Source organism: Magallana gigas, chromosome 1, assembly GCF_963853765.1.
Source record: "Magallana gigas chromosome 1, xbMagGiga1.1, whole genome shotgun sequence".
Taxonomy (NCBI): domain Eukaryota; kingdom Metazoa; phylum Mollusca; class Bivalvia; order Ostreida; family Ostreidae; genus Magallana; species Magallana gigas.
This window is the reverse complement of record NC_088853.1, coordinates 17707786-17723841: the sequence shown is the minus strand read 5'-3', so window position 1 is coordinate 17723841 and position 16056 is coordinate 17707786. Positions and strand designations below refer to the sequence as shown.

General features: G+C 33.1%; 2 protein-coding genes across 2 annotated transcripts; one reads left to right on the top strand and one right to left on the bottom strand.

Moving 5' to 3' along the window:
* Window positions 1-229: 229 nt before the first annotated feature.
* On the bottom strand, window positions 230-2762 carry LOC105320021 (uncharacterized). The gene is made up of 6 exons (XM_020063966.3): window positions 2711-2762; window positions 2305-2390; window positions 1786-1857; window positions 1455-1626; window positions 920-1079; window positions 230-445 (listed from the first exon to the last, which is right to left on the bottom strand). The coding sequence occupies exons 2-6, from the start codon at window positions 2386-2388 to the stop codon at window positions 253-255; spliced, it is 681 nt and encodes a 226-aa protein (XP_019919525.3). The 5' UTR covers window positions 2389-2390; window positions 2711-2762; the 3' UTR covers window positions 230-252.
* Window positions 2763-5150: 2388 nt separating this feature from the next.
* LOC105320022 (uncharacterized) lies at window positions 5151-15304 on the top strand. The gene is made up of 9 exons (XM_011417775.4): window positions 5151-5340; window positions 6413-6765; window positions 7128-7292; window positions 8657-8799; window positions 9130-9307; window positions 9812-10282; window positions 10882-10931; window positions 12556-12665; window positions 13001-15304. Exons 2-9 carry the CDS (start codon window positions 6552-6554, stop codon window positions 13110-13112), a joined length of 1443 nt encoding a protein of 480 aa, XP_011416077.3. The 5' UTR covers window positions 5151-5340; window positions 6413-6551; the 3' UTR covers window positions 13113-15304.
* The last annotated feature ends 752 nt before the right edge of the window (window positions 15305-16056 follow it).

Genomic DNA, 16056 nt, shown 5'->3' with positions numbered 1-16056 from the left:
ACTGCATTCTTCACAGCTAAAATGTCAATTCGATTCTTTTTTTCAAAACAAATACCGTAACAAAAAACAAACAAACAAACAAGCAAACAAAACAAAACACAGAAGAACTTAATAGAATAAATGTACTTTCATTGGAAAAAATACAAACAAAAAACCAATTCAAACAAAACAAAACAAAAATTTTAAAACAAAAGCAAGCCAAAAAAAAAATGAAAACAAAACACAGAAAAACTAGAAAGAATACATGTATTGTCAGTGACTTATATACAGAGTGTTATTGGCGGGAGCTATCTTGGAGTTACACCCGTCTTGTGTACAACAGTAGTGACAGTCGTAGTTCGTGTACTGGGCCTGGGGACGGAGATGGTGGACAAAGTTCATGCAGTTAGTGTTGTCTGAGGTAGACTTCAACCACATGTTCTGACAAATCGCCTCGTTCACACATCTGAATAGTGGCGAAGAAGTTAAACATTCTTGTCATCAATACAAAAGTTTGCATACATTTACACCTGTTCTTTACTGTTTTTATGAAAATCTATGGTGATTCATAGCTCTATAGAAACTAACTTGACCGAAATCTACACGACCTAGTAGTTCTAACCAGTTTATCAATCGGTCGAAATTTTCAGCAACCTAAAATAAATCACGGATTGCACGAAATAAGCATGATGATATCAGACTCAAACTCCTATATAAGAAGACTTGGCTATTTCTTTAATCTAACGAACGTGTTAATGTACAATGCACTAGTTTAGTTACCTTTATTTACTCTTTATGACCAAATCATTTTTTATCATTTTAAAATAAATAAACAATAACATGAGGTTTTTTAATGATGAACTTCATGCGAAATATGAAGGTAGCGATTATTGATGAAAAATTAAAACGACCTGCGTTAGCATGTAATGAAGCAATATACCTTTTATAGATGTTGATAGAGCCATCAAAGTAGTGGTAAAGGTCGGTCATACAAAAGTATCCTGCTGGACACGGCGCCAAATGATCCGAAATCACCTCACTTGTAAGGCACGGAATAACGCCACCAATGTCACCACATTGATGACACATTAGCGGTTGAACTGTATAAAAACGAAAAAAATGTGCCCTCTTATTAAACATTCACACATTATAGACGAAAAATGTTCTGTTGTGATGACTGATTTCATTAGGGGACGGTCATTTAGCCTTCTCCAAGATGGAAAACCAACGTAATACCAATGCAGTTTTAAAACTTGAGAACTTCCCTTGCAAACAAAACCAACGTCACAACAGTAGAGTTTCAAATTAGAGAATTAGAGAATTAATCTTAGGTTTTTTGTAAAGGTGCAAAACACCGAAAAACAATGCTACTTTAACAGTTTCTTGCAAACAAAATCTCCCTTCGCGGTAGGTACTCTTCAATTCGCAATGAAAAACCAAAAGAAAGACATCCATTAAGAAGCATATTCTTTTACTTGGTACTTTGCAAAGTTGGTTGTTGCAAGGTTCTTTGGTCGCCCCTGTACTGGAGCAGCACTTGTAGCAGGTGCCCGTCTCCTGTCGCCGCTTCCTCCCGATGATGTGACCCAGACCCTGTTCTACTGGGTCTTCCGTCGTGTGCACCACTGGATGACCAGCTTCACAAGACTAGACGATATACATGGAAAGTATAGAAATATGATTCATACCTCTATGAGAACCATTGCTGAATGAACGCTTGCTCTAAAACGATGAAAATGACCACTGAACAGAGATTTTATTTTATATAGGCTGTTCAATGTAGTCAATGGTTTTTTATTGAATCACCTGTTTTGTGGTACATCCTGCGCTATAGAGGTATGTTCCCTCAGATACTTCTCTTCTATGGGTGAAACAAACCTTCAACAGTTATGCATTAAACTTAAATTAAACGATCATAGTGATTTTTTTAAACAAGTAAGTACATGACGAAGAAAAGTTGTTGTTGGGTTTTTTTCTATATATAATTTGATTGGACTGTAAAACTTAATGTAAAAAAGCCACGAATTCTAACATTTTAGAACTTTACCCGACATAATTATTTTCTAAAAAATAATCCATTATATACACTTAATAACTGAGCCGGAACGCAATGCACAGATTTATAAGAGAAGTGATTTAGAATTAGAAATATATGATATATACATTAATTACTTCAAATATTCTACCGAGAAGGATAAACGATCTTCATAAAAAAAACTATAAATTTAGTGTGTTAAAATTGGAAATTTCATTGATTTGTTATGGTGTTTCGAGGGGGGGGGGGGGTATAATTGTGTTCTATACTTCTCGGTATAGAACTTCTACCTCATCATGGGCACATTCAACTGTCTGTGTACACAGGTCTAATGAGGAGACATCGGAACATTCAACACACTGCTGTGTAGCCATTGCTGTTTTGATGATATAAAGAAGATATAAAAAAAAACAACAACAAATGTGAAATGATAATTCAACATGCATATTTCACGGTAAATTAGATAATTATTGATCATTCCAAAGAGTCTCTTCTTGTGTGCAAAAATAAATACTGAATTTTTAAAGACGAAATCCACTGAAGGACGACAAACTTAATTTTTTGATAAAACCTAATTATTACCGAGTGTGCTCTCTCACTTTGCAAATATTGTGTTTTTTAAAGTTTTTTTTCTGTGTTGTAGTTTGTGACAATTCATATGTCGTTAAGAATAATAATTAATAGTCAAGCACTCACCTCCTATCAATACGTTGTTTAATAAGACCAAAGCGAACACTGAAAAAAGAAAATACTTTGTTGTCAGTTTGTTGCCGCTGACTTGCACAGAGAGAGAGAGAGAGAGAGAGAGAGAGAGAGAGAGAGAGAGAGAGAGAGAGAGAGATATGAATCTCACCAGACCTCTGACCCAGTGTCCATTTTACACTGCTTTTGTCAACTGATATTTTTTTGATTCCCGCCATTATGAACGCTGTATACATTAACACAATGTTCTAAGTCAGGTAGAGATATACTAAGTATGTGATAAGAAAAGTATTACGTGTGATATACCGACACAAGATAAGAGTTTTGACAAAATGAAGAAGAAAGAATGGATGATACTTAATTATCGAAGGACTGGGTAAAGGAGGTAAACTTTATGTTGTTCGTGTCTCCGGGAAAAAATGTGATAGATATTAAAGATGAAAGGACAAATACAATTATGATCGCCTTTAAAACCATTTATACATGTAATTCTCACTGTAAAAGGTTCTCAATGTATTTTTTTTTTAAATCTTCGTTTTATACTTTCAGCTTTCTTAATAAAGAAATACATGTGTACTTGACATTGTGTACTTCGATGGAGAAACCAATGCTTTTAAAAACCCTGTCAGAATAAAACTGGCATGAACTTTGAAGATCCTTGCCCGTTTCCAGCTCACATTTTAGGCATTCAATGTATAATGAAGGGATATTGAACAATTTTGAATCATTTTAAACTAGTTAAATATGTATTGCTAGATAACTATGAAAGTGAAATGAACCAAATTCACATGACATACAACATAAAAGGAGCTGGTCATTTCGCATTTTAAATTTTTTTTAAAGAGTTATCTCCCCTTGATGAAAAAAAAAGAAAATTTTAATTTTGTCAAAATATCTGCGGTAAATGACTCATTTTATTTCATATTTCAATAAAAAGAAAGTTTATATATGTATTATTCAAGAGAGTTTAACGAATTTCAAGTTACTTTTTACAATATCTTAATTAAACATACGTTGCCCATAGACTTCAATGCAAAATTCAAGGTGTAATTAGTTGGACCATAATCACAATTTTGAAAATTCCTTTGGTGGAGTATTTTTATTTGATAACACCTTCAAAATGATATCATGATTAAGAATATCGGACCATTCATTCATAAGGTACAAATTGTGGTCGTTATACATCGAATACCTTAAAATGAAATTTGTAGTCAAAATGATGATATTTTAAACGAAACTTTGCTTACGGAGTCTAAACATTTCTTCATTGAAATTGGTCTCTATGAGTGATATTATTTAGCGGCCGATATGTCCATATGAAACTTAGTATTTACATGTTTACGTTAGATATTAAAGAAATTTCCATGTTAATTTATATTTGTTAATTATTTATTGAAACGTTACAAAGCATAATGCTTTTTGTGGAATGTATGTTTGTCTGTAGACATACCCCCCCCCCCCCCCCGTAAAACAACAAACCCTTTGGTATGAATATGCTAAATAACAATATATATTTACATTTCCCAGTGTCTTTGCCTGTGATAACCCTACATATCGATTTTGTACTATATAACCCATAATACAAGTGACGCAAAATTGAGGCGCCAGCGGGGTTTGCTTATTTATTTTTAAATATTTAATCATACGATGGCTTAAAATTATATAAATATAAGTAATAAGGAATCATTCTTTGAATATTATGAGGTGATAATTTCGGTTCGGGTGTGATCAAATCTATCATAAAGCCCTTCGGGCTTTGCTGGATTTGATCACGCCCCGACCAAAATTATCACCTCATAATACTCAAAGAATGATTCCTTATTCCTTATAAGGAAGTTTTGTTTCACGACGGGGAAAATGTTTGGTTTTATGTTGTTGTTGTTTTTTAATCCGTTTTCCGTTAGTTTCTCTTATGAAGTGAGCTGTTTCAACCCAAAATACAAAGTTTTCCCTCTTTGTTTGAGTAAATCATTCCTTATTCCCTATATAAAACCCTCAAAAGGAAGTTTTGTTTCACGACGGGGAAAATGTTTGGTTTTATGTTGTTGTTTTTTTTTTAATCCGTTTTCCGTTAGTTTCTCTTATGAAGTGAGCTGTTTCAACCCAAAATACAAAGTTTTCCCTCTTCGTTTGAGTAAATCATTCATATTTAATGAAATTATACATTAATGTATAAATTACCCCCCCCCCCCCCGAAAAAAAAATTAGTCCAAAAAAAGAATTTTATATTTTGGCGGCTAGACAAGGCTATCGTTCTTTACTATATATGGAACACACCAAACATACAAAAAACTATTGCAAAAAAAAAAAATGGATATAAAAATAACAAATAATGCTTGATTGCTCTATTACTTTTAATTATAATCGGGTTCGGTATTTAGAAAAGCGCAAGTAAAGAACGTTCGGATTACCTCGCTCTTTTTAGTGACAAAGCCTTTTCGGTCTCATCGCAACGAATGCAACTTGTCGGGTTTTTTCGGCTTGCGGGAAAGGCCCGAGAAGTTGCGATTGTTTCGGCCTTTGCGCCAATTTTAAATTACGAAAAATATATATTTATACTTCATCAAGCGGAGATGTATCAACAAAAATATTTTTAGCATTGCATAGATAGCATCGGTTTGAAGGTGAGATTTAAGACGGGTCTCATGAGAATGTGTAATGTAAAACATAGAATGTGCATCTTGAATTTCCTCTGTTGTCAAACAGGGTCGACAATTGTATCAGTTAGTTCTAAATAAACAAGAAAACAGTTGGGCTTCGCGAACCTTGCGAGCTTGCGAAGCTCACTAATAGGATTTGCCCCGTTTCTCATTTTTTTATTTCAAAACTAACTGTTAAAATTGGCGACTCTGCTCAAGGATGTCAACTTGTGTACTATGATTTGACACACTTTAACTTTAACCCCTGATGATAATAGGTCGTAAAATTATGGTAAGTAATGGATAAAAGTACATGCAACGCTGTTGTTGCATGTTGTCTTGTTAACATATGTATACTATTGCATGGATTAGCTCCAAACACCCCATGCCCTCTGAATGATCAACTGGCATTAGACTATATAGGCCTAAAAAAAAAATAGTGTGTTTAGGGTAACACTGATGAAAAAATTAGGTAAGGTAGGTGGGGATTTTTTTTTATTTTATCTATTTTTTTTTGCCTGAATCCTAAGAATGTTTGTTTGTTTCATATTTAAAAACGTATTTTTTATTGGAAATAAGATAAAATTCAGTCGGATAAAATCAGGCATCTAAAAATGGTAGGATCGGGCCATTTTTGTAGGTTAGGTCGGGTTACCCGAAACACACATTTTTTTTTTTTAGGCCCTATAAAGTATCAGCTGTGGGTCTATAAAATAGGAGGGACGTCCAAGAATGTGGAAATGAATAAAAGAAAACGTAGAACTAGTAGAATTTGTTTCATAGTAAATTAATTATTATCTAGGCTTAAAAAGAGGTGTGGGGAATGTAGATAGCAAGGCAATAATATCATTGCCTCGCTGCAAAGAGTGACAGTTTTCAATGACAACAATAGTCTGACAGTCTTGTTTATGTTTGTTCGTAAAAGGTTTTTATATACATGTATGCTTTTTTTTCAATTTCTAAACTGTTAGTATTAAATTATTCACTGATTGTGAAATCTTGATTGTGGTACACAAATATTTACTGTGCATATTTAACACGTTTGATAATTTTACAGGCTAATCATCAATTTCAACAAATACGTCGAGACCATGGGGAAGTAATGACAAATACCCAAGACTTTACATTCACTATGGAGTTACCAGGATGAAATTGAAACTGAGATGAATTTATAATAATTTAGTTGTGTGTTAGAAATGGGTGACAAATCGGAGGACGAATTAGACGTAGAGGACTTGTCCGAGAAAATCAAGAAGTTGGAAAGAGAGAAAGAGCTGTTGGAACGCAAAAATATGAAAAAGAAACATGCAGAACTGACACGCTCCATTGGGCAGCTGCGTAAACAATCGGAACCTGAGCCCCACCCATCCAGCCTAAGTCCGTCAATTGATAAGAATTATCCCAGCAGAGGTAGGAATTTGGTGCCCTTTCTTTTGAAAATTAAGGCTTAGTGGTGGGCAAGGAGCCAGGGCTGTTAAGAATGGGAAAATTTGAGATATTTCATCGAGAAATATTGGTAAAAATTAAATCATTAAATTAAGGCTTGTATGGAAATGTCAATTTTGCTCTCCCAGAAGTTCATGCATTTTTTTTTAATATATACCGGTAGTATATTGAGCCATTTGCTTGCAAGTCATAATTTAAAGATATGCACAATTTTGTGTATTTTGATACTAGGAATAAGTTAAATGGTCGGAACCAAATTAACCGATAATTCGTAAATCTGCAATCAATTACCATCCCTTCTAATTTGAAGTGGCCTTTTTCTGAAGGAATTCGTGAACCAGTAGACGGTGACTTTGGAAATCTTCTTTCGGAACAGAGGGACAGACTTCGCGATCTCCAGAGGCGATCTGGAGAAAGACTGAGTGCGGAGCATCAACTACGGAGCAGGGACATTGACCAATCAGATTCTGACTCGGAGGAAAGACAAAATTGTGAGTATCCTAGAATGAAAAATAGGAAGTCATTCTTTGACTTTTATAAAAATGTAATAAGTGGTTGGTCACATGATCAAGTCTTGCAGTTTACATCTGTATACCAACATGACAAATAAATGCCTACACCATACAACTTGTATTCACCTTAAGTTTAGCAGATAATATGAAACACTTATTCATTATTTTTATGCCTAGTCAAGATAGAATATCAGTGTGTGAAAATTAACCCCTGTCCAATAGTCCGAATCTATCTCGTATCGCATTGGGCTACGCCTATCGGAATCGAAAGCGACCGAGTTGTCTATCCCAATTTTTGGCAGCTGTGTGTAAAAGAGGTTTTACAAAATAACGTTTCATTTTTTTTTTTATTATTGAATTGAAATAAAAATAAAATTAGAATTAATAATTTCACAGTTATGTTTTCTAGACTAACTTTGTTCAGTATTGTTATTAATTTCAACATTTAAGAGAATTTTGAACATCTTTTGTACTGTGTAACTATGTTTACACAAATCTTACTGTTTGTGTACATCCCTTATGTTGAAATATTTAACTGCAGAAAATAATTGTTTGACAAAATTTGTTAATCCATTTTTCCAAGGTTTATCCCAAATCTAAGTGGGACAGTCCTTTTGTTAATTTCGCACGCTGGAATAAAATGCTTGTCCATTTCAATTTACATAGAAAAAATCTACTGAGATATATTAACAGAATCTAAATTGAGTTTAATTAAAGGACTATGTGCGGTATGGTCAAATATCTGCCCCCGATTTCAACCAATTTTTAAATAGTATCGTATAAAAATCAAATCTTCACAAATCATTGTATAGAGGATGCCTATCACTTTTATCTTGATTTTCGTCATCATTGCTCATTCGCTGTTTATCTATGACGTCACCTAAATGACATAATTCCCGCAAATTTGCAAACAAATGAAAATATTCCCATATTTGCTCTATAATTTGCATTTGGAAGTATAGAGCGCAGGTCTGCTCAAGTGCGATTTTAACATATCTTTCTCTTCAGATAGTTATACACATTATTCTAAAAAATTGTACTTGAGCAAGCCTGCGCTCGATGTTTCCCAGTCGAAAAACCATCGGAAAACACCCATATTTTGCTACAAAACATCAATTTATCAAAATAATGCAATTTTCATGACGTCATTTCTACATTATGACGTCACTGTGGTGATAACCTTTTACACCTTTATTTTCAATATGATTTTAACTATCTTTCACCTTATTTTTACAGCTCTTTCAAAAACTTTGATTTTGGGGGCAAAAAATGCATAAAACCGCACATAGTCCTTTGAAAATTACTGTGTCTTGTCTGACTGTCTTTTTGATTTTTTTTAAAAGTGGACAAAGTGATGTCCCAGGAACATAAAAACAAGCTACAACAGAACCGAGGCGAACTTGTGGAGAACATGACTCCCGAGGAAATCTTCAACATCCTCATCGCAAGCCAGGTCATCGCCACGGCAGAAGTTCGCAGGATAAAGGTAGGTCAAGGTTGAAAGAAAAACAAAGGAGGGTCAAAGGTCAAAGACTATGTAAGGGCTGTAAGCCTATAAAGCCTAGAAAATAAAACTCTAGTCTCCTTGACTAAACATTTAAAGATATGATACAGCAGGCTGGGTTTTTTTTTTAATTATGTTTTTGGAATTGGCTCTTATGTAAGGGCTGTTAAGCCCCCAAAATAAACTTAAACATAAAACAAATAATTGGACCTTAATTGATTAAATCGGCAATGCCGTAAAAACTAACAAATATTTTAATGTGACCTAAGGCAGAGAAGTGATGGTAAGTGAGAATTTTTTTTTACTTTTCAGGAAAAATCCCCTTTAGAGTCACAAAATGAAGAGCTTCTGAACATCTTAATAAGGCGGCCTGATCGAGCTTTCTATGAATTTGTCAAATCCCTGCGTAGAACCCTGCAAGGTCATTTGGCAGATCTACTGGAGGATTCTCCACAACAACGACGTACACCCAAGAGGAAACGAAGGACGGGTTAGTGTCACAGCCCAGAGTGTAGATTAATGAACCCTTAATAAATTATATTCCACAGTACTTGCATGTACAAAAAAACATGTTTGTAAAGAGCAATTCTACAAGGAACCAATGCTTTCAGCAAATTTGATTTATTCCCATAAACTGATTGGATTTTTTAAAAAAATGTTTCTATTGATAAAGAAATCACTCATAGTGCTTCATTTAAGATGTGTTTAACTGTACTTTTAGCTACCAAATTTTATAGGAATGTTTATATTATGAAATGAAATTGTATGTAGCTTTCAAATCTCATGAACATTCCAAAAACAGTTCTAGTGGTTTTAATGTATGTTTCTAATGACAAGAGCAATAACTCTTGCATCCATCAAATGTAAATTATTTTAAACAATAAAATGCTTTCTTAGTTATTTCATCTAAGTTAGCGTTAAGGTAGATAGAATTGCAGAAAAAATGCATAACTTGTGACATTAATATACTTTATGCTAATTGTTTATTTTGTAGGGGATTTAAACATTTCTGTCAATTGCGAGGAAGTTTCTTCGTTGCCAGCAAGTAAAAAGCCAACCTGTTCCTGCGGAGAAGTAGAAGAACAGATTCTTATAATGGCAAAGACGGCGTATAAAGCCATACGAAGGCGAGACAACACACCAGCGTCTTTTGAACAATTCAAGAAAGAACTCTCGCAGACAAACGAGATTGTTAAAGAGAGCATGGAAATCATGCACACGTTAAAGATACTGTGTAAGCACGGAGACTTGGATATATCGTACGGAAGTGTTATTTTCTGTATACGTTGCAAGTCCTTAGCCTGCGTGCACGAGATCTGGAAAATGTACACCTCTGGGACTTTACAAAGTATGTTTCAGGAGACATTTGTGACGACAGATTTGTTAGAGAAGTTTTGTGTTACCAAAGTGAGATTAAAAGTGGAGATTTGTGAAAAAGAGTACAAAAAGTGTCTAAAGGAACTAGGTAAGAGAAGAGAGGGTCTTCTTATTTGTCTCTGTATGGGGGGAATGACATAGACATCATTCCCATTGTTGAAAATGTTGAAAAGCAATTGTTTTACCCACTGGAAATGATTGCATCGATAAGGACATTTTTTTTATCAGATGTTTTTTAAAACCAACCGACCCAAATTTTCCAGAATTAGAAAATTAAAATTTGAAAGAAAGAAAAAAATAATCGAAAAAATCGTATAATTTTTTGTTTTATTTTGAACTTCACCTCATGCATATAAAATGGATTTAATGTAAACTGAATGACATTAACCTAACTATTATATTTGTGTATTATGATAATCAGCATGAAAAAAAAGAGATTGGAACAAGTTTTTAGAGAGAAAAAGATACAGTACATGCATTCTTTTTTTGGAGAAGGATCACTAGTTGAAAAGATTGTATTAATAATTTGGGGGGATAAATTTCTAAATATCTTATTTTTTCTGATTACCTAGTAGATTTTTTTTCAATAAATATTCATGAAGAATACCTAATAAAATGTAAAGTGGCTTAACATGGTTAAGATATTGTATAACCATGATGATAAATCTTTTGTAATTTATATTTCAGGTGGGAAAGAGTTTAGAAGCAAAAAAATAAAACCTTTTAGAGTATTAAGGGTGAGTATCTCATTAAGAGTTATCTGCCCTTTCACCACGTTCACCTACATGTACTTACAACACAAACCATGAAGCCAAAAATAAATCAAATCAAATAATTTCTATTGAAAATGAGACTTTTATATGCTTAAAGCAATATGAGCTGCAATTTTCATGTTAATTTTTTTTTTTTTTTTTTACAAAAATGTTATTTTCTGCTAAAATGACAAAAAATATCATGGCTTTTCAATTTCTGTTAGCTTTAAAATGTTTTTGTGGGAAATGCCGTTAAGAAGCCTTAATTGGTGCAAAATTGAATTAATGTCATCCTGTACAAAAATTGATTTGCTATATTTATATATTCCTTCGAAGAGATATCTTTCTTCTGAAAAAATGATAATGATTTTTTCAAATCTTATTTATTATAAAAGTTACATTCAGACTTATCATTTTAACAGGTTTTTGAACCAAAATAAAATTCTAGAAAATACAGCTAATATTGCTTTAATTTATAGGGACATCAAACTACAGAGGAATAACTGGTATTAACGACGGAAAATTGAAACAATGAACTGTTGTATGATATAATATTTAATATGAGCTTCAGTGCTCTTATAATGTAGAGAAGATTCACGCTTTTAAAATTTGAAACTGAAATTTTCCCCACATTTTTTTTCTAACATTGTTAACTATAAGATCATGTATTTTATTGTAACAGTAACCATGGAAACTGTTCATAAAGGACTTTCAAATATTTTGATCTGTATTCAGGTATTTTAAACAAAAATATGAATATTGCAAAGCCAATATTTACGTCATGTGGTTGATATTTGATTCATTTAGCACATCCTTAATAACTTGACTTGAAACAGAGATCTTTAGTAAACACAACATCCTGTTTTGCCGACGGTCGCAGTAGGTTTTAATTAGCACATCAGCAGGAAGGACCATAATTGTTTTGATAGCAACTTATGACTGTATTTCTTGATGTTAATTTTTTTCAAAGCCTTAGTTTTAAATAGCAACTGTATTTCACTCAAGATGTGTAGATTTTCTGGATAATGATATACTGTATATAGGATTAGGGAAATATTTGCCCCCATTTTATTTTTGCCCCTTTTGCCCTTAATGTCAGCGAGCTAATTTAAGATTGGGCAAATCCCAAAGATTCAAATTATTACTCTTTAAACTGAACAGTGTCTGGGCGAACTCAAGACAGGGTGAAACTGTCTGCAATTGTAGAAGAGTGGAAATTACACGGGGCAAAAATAACCCTGTATACTGTAATATCATTCAGAGGCATTTGTCAATGAGGACTAGTTCCAGCGAGAAATATTTGTGACAGCAAGGCTCTTGCAAACCTCCCAATGTTTCTCATGCAAATGATAGTTGCTTTACAGTATAGAGTTTCTGTATTTCACTTAACATAAGGTTTTGTGCATTAAAGGTAATTAAATTCGGATTTTTAGAGTCTAAAGATTCATGATTTGTATTAAAGTTACCGTATTTTGTATTACCGGTAAGTTTTCTTCAACATCAGGCCTGGATTTCCTTCTTGTTATAATATACATGTACATTGTACATGCAGTGCTGTATTTAATCATGGTGACATAATACAGTTTTATTTTGCTCTTCTCTGTTTTAGAGCAGCCCAGCAACATGTATGTCAGAGAATACAGACAGTATTAGTTCCATGAAAAGCAGGTCTCCTTATTTTAACTCCAGCATTCGAAAAAGGAAAGCTTTTACAGAAATGTAAGTTCTCATAGGCTTTTTTTTTCCTAAAATCTTTATTAATTTGAATTACCAGTAAATACTAGTTTACTACTTAGTCTTAGTTAAAATTAAAATTCAAAGTGCAAATGGCTACCCAACAGCAAAATTCTCTCTCTCTCTCTCTCTCTCTCTCTCATCAATGAAATTTTTACATAAAGATTAAAAAAAAAATGAAAAAAAGTAAGTAATTTGTCTTCCATTGAAAATTGATTCCTAACAATGAATGCAGTGAAAATGAGGGGAATAATCAGATTGCTTAAAAATTCATTCAAAATTGTGTATTCTTAATAAACTTGTCCTTTATGATTTTATAGAGAAAAGAATACCTGTGAAAGTCCTCAAAGTCTCAAACAGAAAAACTCGCCCCAGTTACCTCCCCTGTACAGCCTGAGGTCCCGAACAAACGGCGCCTACAGCTCAGTGTGATTTCGGCGACTCATTGCTTACTTGACCTTTAAATCGAAGACCAAGCTACCTCAACCTTATTTCTATCTCCAGTTTATAGTTATGTGTGATTTATGCCATTCATAGCTCACTGGAACATGAAATCGGAGACCTAGCTATATCCACCTTATAGCTTGGTGTGATTTTGAGAAACTTCAAACTCACTGGACCTTGAAAATCGGAGACCTAGCTATATCCTGCTTGATGTGATTTTAGCACCTCACCAGTCCAGGGCAAAGTTACCTCCGAGTCCCCTTGAGGTACTAAAAATATCCACCTTATAGCTTGGTGTGATTTCGGGCAACTTATAACTCACTGGACCTTGAAATCTGAAACCTAGCTATATCCTGCTTAATGTGATTTTAGCACCTCACCAGTCCAGGGCAAAGTTACTTCCCCTGAGGTCTCCTACATACTAACCTCTATGGCTCTGTGTCGCTCTTGCAACTTGTGACTCACTAAATTATGAAATCGGAAGTGCATGTATAATTATCTCCCTTGTAGGAACACCAATGAGTCAACATTAAATGTATGATTCTGAGCAAGTCAGTGTATTGAATTTGAAGAGATCAGGTTAAACTGAAAACAAAATTTAGCTGTAAGCTATGAAGAAAAGTGATTTTCTTATACATTCAGGAACAGCACAAAATTGAAACAGCTAGTAGCTAGGAGGAAGCCGAATGGAAATCTCTGTAATCATGGACTTCTAGATAGTTATCCCATTGATAAGTGTTTAGACCTTCGAGGTTGTTTTAGAACAATACACATGGCAAAAAACAAATCATTAAAGATTTCCAATCATTTCAGAAGTTACCGGTATATGAAATTTAGTTTTTAATTTATATGTTAGGTCTACAAGTTATGTCCCCAGATTTCTATGCAAGAGTTCAAACATCTATGGAACCGGGGTATCAAACAAATCTGACAATTTAATGTTCATGAAATGGACTGAATATGGTAAACTACTTATCTGGTCCAAAAAATCAATCATGTATGTTGTCTGAAAAGACTTTTCACAAACTACTTATTTTATGCTTGGATTGATATTGAAATTCAACATGCATGTATTCAACATAATGTAATTTGTAGATTGTTATTGTGCTTGCAGTTATTGAATTCCAATTTTATTTAGGCTATACAACTAGTGCTCAATCTTTTGTTGGACATAGCCTGTCTCTCAAGTTATGAAATTTATAGTGTTTAAGTTTTAGAGTGATATTTGAAGTTTCTTTTTATTGCAATCATAAACCTTCCAAAATGGCTCTTACCCAATTTTTTGAATTACAGTTTAGCTCATAAAATGTAATCTACAGGTTGAATTTTATATTTTGCTGCAGGACTTTTAAATCTGTATGGCCTTGACCCCTCCTTTTATTTGTAACTATTTTTAGAATTAAAAAAAGTACATGTCCTGTTATGTTTTATGTGGGTCAAATATGTTTTGTTTTTTTAAAAGAACCTGGATTTTAAACTTTGATTGTATTTATGACGATACTGTATTGTAGAAGATTTAAGTGGTATTTTGTGCACACTAAAGTAATGTGGAGAGAGAGAGAGAGATCTTATTTATAGCATGTATGTTAATTTAAAATGAAGATTAAAAAGCCTGTGTTTTTAATATGTGATAATACCAAAGTCAATGATGAGAAGTGCTAATTATTTCATTCCTTCCTGACCTAAAGGAGTGCTTTATAATTAAAATGCCACCATGTTTACTTGTACATGTACATGTGTATAGTAAATTGAGGAAGTAAAACTTCTTTTCATTGTTCATACATGGTACAGTCATGCACTTGTGCATGTTAACGCTTTTTTTTAAAAACTATATATAGATCTAGATTTTATGACGGCAACCAGTGTTGGATTTCCTTTTCAAATAGAAAGCAGCACATAAAAAGTATTTTGTTTTACAGAACAGTATGCTCTGTATGTATTATGTAATATGTAATATCTTTGATGCAGATATGAAAAGGATTTTGTTGTGCAATGTACTATCACTGTATTGAGTTTCACATTATTATTACATGAATAATGGAAATAATGTGGGTTTATCTGAGGAGTGTAAGCCTTAGCTGTTCCTAGTGATTGTAAAACTTGACTGTTGTTCTATCTTATATGTTAATGATATTTATTAATGAGAGTTTATCAAAAATGAATTAAAAGTATATCAGCAATCTCAATTTTTTTTATCTTTCCCTATTTAATACTTCATTATGACATGGCTATGACAAATTCAATCTTTAATCAGCTTTAATCAGCAATAAAGTTCTATTCCCCTAATTAATCTTAAACTTATCATGTACATGTAACTATATACAAGTTAAAATTATTTCATGTATAATGAATCAAAATTTGCTCATCTATGGTTCTTGGCTTCATTGTGTTTCTGCCATATTATAAATATTTTGTGTCAAAGCACTATTATACTGTTTTCACACTGCTTCAGTGAAGTATTCAATTAAATTTTAAAATGTATTTAGTACATCCATTAACTAATAACTTCTGTAGAAGCATATATTTTTGTTGGGTTAAAATTTTGTTGTTTTTAAACCATATAAAATGTTGTTGGGATTTAATTTTGTCATACATAATCTCTAAGATTTACATTGTATCAGCTTTGTATTTTTGAGTACTTGAGTTATTAATTTATTGTGGACTCAATTTCGTAGATTAATATTGCCAACAAAAATAACAAAATGTAATCCTCAACAATATATCTGATTCTACAGTAGGTTTACGTTTATTTCCCTCAGAAATTGTAATTCGCACATGTACATGGATGACAAGACAGAGATATACACAATCTAAATCATGACCTCACATATGGCTTAGGCATTTTTAGGTCACCTGAGTCACTCAGGTGACCTATTGCAATTGGCCTTCGTCTGTCGTCGTGCGTTGTGCGTCTGTGCGTCGTGCGTTAACA